This window comes from Meriones unguiculatus, chromosome 5 (assembly GCF_030254825.1).
Source record: "Meriones unguiculatus strain TT.TT164.6M chromosome 5, Bangor_MerUng_6.1, whole genome shotgun sequence".
In the NCBI taxonomy this organism is placed as follows: Eukaryota; Metazoa; Chordata; class Mammalia; order Rodentia; family Muridae; genus Meriones; species Meriones unguiculatus.
Genome location: NC_083353.1, coordinates 16,564,339 through 16,570,754, shown reverse-complemented (window position 1 = coordinate 16,570,754; position 6,416 = coordinate 16,564,339). Strand labels below are relative to the sequence as shown.

Below are 6,416 nucleotides of genomic sequence, written 5' to 3'. Positions count from 1 at the left end.
TAGAATTTTTAGGGTCACTCATGCATGCTATTATATCATCTGCAAATAGTGATACTTTGACTTCTCCCTTTCCAGTTTGTATGTCCGTGATCTCCCTTAATTGCCTTATTGCTCTGGCTAGGATTTCACAAACTATGTTGAAGAGTTATGGAGACAGTGGGCAGCCTTGCCTTTTACCTGATTTTAGTGGGATTGATTTAAATTTCTGTTTAGTTTTATGTTAGCTATAAGCTTGCTCTACATTGCCTTTACTGTGTTTAGATATGTAGCTTTTTATCCCTGATCTCTCCAATACTTTAAACATGAATGGATGTTGGATTATGTCAAATGCTTTTTCAGCATCTAAGGAGATGATCATGTTTTTGTTTTTTTTTTAAGTTTTTTAATATGGTGGATCACATTGATGGATTTCTATATATTGAACCACCCCTGTATACCTGGGATGAAGCCTCCTTGGTCATAGTGGATATCTTTGATGTGTTCTTTTATTCCGTTTGCAAGTATTTTGTTGACTATTTTTACATCAATGTTCATAAGGGAGAATGGCCTGAAATTCTCTTTCTTTGTTGGGTCTTTGTGAGTTTTAGGTACAAAGGTGACTGTGGCTTCATAGAATGAGTTTGGTAGTGTTCCTTCTGTTTCTATTTTGTGGAACAGTTTGAAGAGAATTGGAATTAGTTCTTCTTTGAAGGTCTGGTAGAATTCTGTGCTAAAACTATCTGGCCCTGGGCTTTTGTTGGATGGGAGACTTTGGATGACTGCTTCTATTACCTTTGGAGATATAGGACTATTTAATTGATTTACCTGATCTTGATTCAGCTTTGGTAAGTGGAATCAGTCCAGAAAATTGTCCATTTTATTTAGGTTTTCCAATTTTGTGGTGTATAGGCTTCTGAAACAAGACCTAATGGTTGTTTGGATTTCCTTAGTGTCTGTTGTTATGTCCCCCTTTTCATTTCTGATTTTGTTGATTTGGATATTGTCTCTTTGTCTTTTAGTTAGTTTGGCTAACGGTTTGTTTATGTTGTTGACTTTCTCAAAGAACCAGATCTTGCTTTCATTTATTCTTTGCATTGTTTTATTTCTTCAATTCATTCATTTATTGATTTCAGCCCTAAGTTTGATTATGTCCAGCTGTCTACTCCTCTTAGGTCTTTTTTTTTTTTTTTTAGGCCTTTTAGGTGAGCCATTAAGTTGCTTGTATGAGATGTTTCTAGTTTCTTCTTGAAGGCACTTAGTGTTATGAACTTTCCTTTTATCACTGCTTTCATCATATCCCATAATTATGGGTATTTAGTGCTTTCATTTTCATTGAATTCTAGGAAGACTTTAATTTCTTTCTTTATTTCTTCCCTGACCCAGCTCTCATTCAGTAACAAGTTGTTTGGTTCCCATGTGTGTATAGGCTTTTTGTTATTTCTGTTGTTGTTGAGATCCAGCTTTAGTCCATGGTGGTCAGATAGGATACATGGGATTATTTCAGTCTTTTTCTATCTTTTGAGACTTGTTTTGTGACCAACTATATGGTCTATTATGGAGAAGGTTCCATGAGTGCTGAGAAGAAGGTAAATTCTTTTGTGTTTTGGTGAAAGGTTCTGTAGAAGTCTGTTAGGTCCATTTGATTCATGACCTCTGTTAGGGTTATTTCTTCTTTGTTTAATTTTTGTTTGTTGACCTGTCCTTTTTTGAGAGTGGGGTGTTGAAGTCTCCCACTCTTAATGTGTGGGGAAGTATATGTGGTTTCAGTTTTATTAATGTTTCTTTTACAAATGTGGGTGGTCTTGTATGGGGGCATAGATGATCAGTATTGTGGTGTCTTCTTGGTGAAGTTTTCCTTTGATGAGTATGAAGTGTTCTTTCCCATCTCTTTCGATTAACTTTGGTTGATAATCTATTTTCTAAGATATTAGCATGGCTAGTCCTGCTTGCTTCTTGGGTCCATTCATTTGGAAAACCATCTTCCTCCCCTTTACTCTCACGTAGTATCTAAGTTTGTGACTTAGGTGTGTTTCTTGTATGCAACATACTGTTTGGTCTTGTTTACATATCCATTTTGTTACTCTCTGTCTTTTCATTAAATAGTTGAGTCCATTGATGTTAAGGGAGATGAATTACCAATGGCCTGGTGAGATATATGGACTTGGCATCTGGAGGTACACAGAGTCTATTATTGAACTTTCTATCAACTATCTAACTTCTTAAATTCTAACATTTGTTTAAATCAAAACAGGAAATGTATAAAATCTTCATCAGGCATCATGAAATCATTAATCCATCTGAACAGCAGTATATCTTCATACGATCCTCCTCAACCAGGAAGGGTAAATACCCAGGGAAAGATGTCACTGAAGCCTCTTTCAAACCATGCCAGAGTTTAGAGAAATAGAGTAGCAGCAGCACAGCAAAACAAGGTGTCAATTAGAGGAAGAAAACATAGAGGCACCATCTTCACCTCAGATTTACCTCTAGTGTAGATCTCAGGGAAAAAATTAAATCTAGGATCCTTCCAGAAATCCCAGAAGTCCCCTGAATCCCTTATCCTGAATGACTCCTGACAGGAAAGAAGAAATAGCAAGAAAGGGAAAGCAAAATGAAGGGCATATGTTCAAAATACATGATACATTGTAAAGACACGGTGTTCATGAAAATTGTATTCAATGAAATAACACCCATAAAAGACTTTATCAGACAGCATGATAACTCATGTAAAAGATACTTTCCACCAAGACCGAGGTCAGACCTGAGTTTCATCCCCAGAAACAACACAGAAAAAGAGTCAGATCTAAATTGTCCTCTGACCTCCACAATCATGCCATGTCATATGTGCACTTATAAATATGCACACTCAGACACACTAATGCATGCTCACATGCATGCAGCAAAGGTAATTAACTAAAATGTAATAAAAATTTAAAAGTTTATGGAAAATAAAATAATTAGCAGCAGATAGGGTCACCACAAATGAAGGAAGAAAGGAAGAAAGGAAAGAAGACAACCACTCTATAATTTAAGAAAACAAAAACAAACCAAGAAACATACTCTTTCCTAGAGACCCTAAATTGAAATAAAATTTCCATCATCATCATTATATGGGATATCAGAACTAAAACACTGTAAAAAGATAATTTCAATCAGCAGAGTTTGTAGTAATGTGTTATAGGAGAAATAAAAATATAATACTGAGTTCTTTTTTGCATTTTCTTATGAAGGTTTCTCATACCAAAAGTCATCAAAATCATTGAACCCATGATTTTGTAAGGAGCTCTGCAAAGTTTTCATCATGTTTTCAGTCCCACCTGCTATCACGCATAATGGGAAGTGTGCATGGCCATGGCTGTGTGTGGTGCAGGCAGCTGGTGAGACTCTCAAGGAGGTTTGTGTTGGAGGCTGAAGCACTGTGTGAGGAGTACAATAAACGTTCTGACAGTAATAAACTACCAGGTCTTCAGCCTGCATACTGCTGATGGTGAGAGTGAAATCTGTCCCAGATCCACTGCCTATGAAGCTATCAGGGACCCCAGTGTGCTGAGTCAATGCCCAGTAGATCAGCAGTTTAGGGGATTGCCCTGGTTTCTGCTGGTACCAGGACAAGTAGCTCTTTTGGTCTTTGCTGTCTAAAAGACTCTGACTGGACCTGCAGCTGATGGAGACTTTCTCTCCTGCTGACACAGCCAGGGAGGATGGCGACTGAGTCATCACGATGTCTGCACAGGCACCTGCAATCAGGAACACACAATGAACATGCATATAGACACAAACACAGATTGTAAAACAGTTGAAATTAGTCCTTTAATATATTTGTACTATCATTTTGTCAGAATATTATGATGTAAGAATTATAGAGACTGGCATTTTCTAAATTTCTTATCTACACAGAAGTGACTCTGGAAAGATAATCATATTTTGAGTTTCTCACCAGACACCAAAAGCAGCAGGGATAGGAGGACCTGGATCTGTGACTTCATCTTGCTCCCCCTGCTGTCCGAAGCAGTTCAGTTCTCACTGCAAAGGCTGGTTTATAAATTCTCAGCAAGTTGGCTTGGCTGGGGAGGTCCATGTAAAGCAGTCAGCAAATACATAAACAAATGCCTGGGCAGTGTTTGTGAGTCAATCAACATTAAAAAATACTATTACAGGAAGCATAAGCAATCACTAAAAAAGAAGATCTTAGTGCTGTCAACCAGAAAAGTACTATGTGCCCTAACAGCAGATATGTGTTAATCTGGGTTAAAATCCAAGACATATTTACACTAAGACTTCTGTAGAAACATTAGTAGAGCTATCTCAGCCTGACAGTCTTAGGAAAATGATAGGCTATTTTCAAAAACAACACACACACACACAATGAAAGAGAGTAAGAAAGCCTGCCATAAAAGAAAGAAATGGTAGATGGAAGAAAAAAAAATGAAGGAAAAAAGAAAATTGAGGCTAAATATGTTCAGTATTATTCATCTCCAAAGCCACTTTTATACTGAAGACAGAGAACAGGACCTCAGACATTTGGGCTGTACTTTCTAGATAAACAAGAAACTAAGAGGCAAAGAGCAGCCCAGAATTCACTCTGTGGATATCCCAGTGGACATGAATTTAAGACTGCGATCAGAGAAACTTTAATCGCAAAGCACTGAAAACCTAGCAGAAACTAATAACTTTCCTCCCTAAAATTTCAGAAAATTGAAAGAGGGGTTTAAATCTCTAGAAATGCAAGAGGAAAAAATAGATTTTTCATGAAGTTATTGCTGTAGACCAATACAGCCATGAGTTTTTATTTAAGAAATAAAAATGCTAGTGTAATTTGGAAATTAGCAGCATTGAGACTGGATTAGGATGGGCTTCTGACATTGTGCACAGGTAAGTCTCTCCAGAAGTACAGTAAGCCATCCTAATGTACTTGATGATTTTCTAAAGACCAATAGAATACTACAGCAGTGATAGTTGTTATCCATACAGTGAAAAAGAGAATTTTGGCTATGGATAAAAAATTCAATAGCGACAAGAGAAATCATAGAAGCTGCAAAGACATCATAATACTGAACTCTGAAAGTATATATAAGAAGTAAATTATACAGCCCGAATCATGTGTAAAGTATAAGAGAAAAATAAATAAATGAAATGATATTGGAAGGAGTGAGATTCACTTCTGTACTCCCAGAACTGGAGAGACAAAAGCAGACTCATGAGTTTGAGGCGAGCCTGGGATACATAGCAACTTCTAGGCCAATCTAATCTATACATGGGGACAATATTTCAAAAATGTGTATCAGTAATCACCTGGTTACAAGGCAGCTCATGGCATTCTTTACACAAAGCAACTTATTTATCTTATGTTAATGTTTCACAATTAAGCCGAAAATATTTTTAAAAATAAATATTCATTTATCCTGTATGCATTGTTTTCTATTTTGAGTTACATAGATAATTTTATACATCTACTTTTCAGATATAAAATGTTAAATAATTTCTGATGAGCATATGCAGATCTCCTCTGTTAACCTCTAACACAACATCATAAGAGAGAGGTAGACTATATGTGGATACAGGAAGTTCCTAATCTCAAGGTCAAGAATATGACAGACAAGAAGCTCTGCTCCTCTCAGTGTCTAAAAAGTTCTCACATGTCTTTGATCTTCATAAAACTTTACACTTTTCCTTGTGACAACAGCAGTGAACTCAGACTCTGTTCTCGTGAGGTTAAAAACTGCTCCTTCATATTGAACAAATGGAGACAGAGAACTTACAAATCCAAACACTCCATGGGCTTCTCAAAGTATGTAATGGGAGAGAATGAGGTCTAAAGAGATAAAATATTTCAAGTTATATTATGTATAATATAAAGAACCCAACATTCCCTAGTTACTTACCAAGTTTCCACAGTATGTCCTGGTGCATTATATTTTGTTGGATTTGATTATAAATGGACTAGGTGAATATGATACTGATTAATATGCCTCCACCCTTCTAAACAGGAATCTGAAGCTGATAGCCTTCAGCTCCTGGGACACAGCACCCTCTTCCATGGACACCACTGTGGATGGAGGACCAGGGAATATCAGTCTGAGATGCATTTTATCCTTAGGAGTATAAGGCTGAACTCAGCTTTTCTGTTCCATCACATAGAATTTTTTATATTCTGGATGAGTGGCTATGTCTACCCAATATATGTGACAAGAAAATAGTAGGCATCAAAGATTTCCAATACTCAGATAAAACATTGACATAGTATTCTTAGTTAAAATCAGCAGCATGGTACCAAAGATATAGAAGTTTATTCCTACATTCAAGATACAGAAGGTCCTTATACAGAGTGACAGCCATGAACAAAATCTGTCCTGGTTTACGTGCCGAGAGCCCACAGGTATCGCTTTTCTCAGCAGAGCCTGCACAGATTCTCTGAGTCAGTAGGAGAGGATAAGGTT

At 36.8% G+C, this 6,416-nt stretch overlaps 1 gene segment (V, D, J or C); it reads right to left on the bottom strand.

The window, feature by feature from the left end:
- Positions 1-3,201: 3,201 nt before the first annotated feature.
- On the bottom strand, positions 3,202-5,799 carry LOC132646039 (immunoglobulin kappa variable 4-1-like). The segment is given in 3 exon segments: positions 3,202-3,716; positions 3,917-4,043; positions 5,739-5,799. Coding segments are annotated over 2 exon segments (564 nt in total).
- Positions 5,800-6,416: the final 617 nt, after the last annotated feature.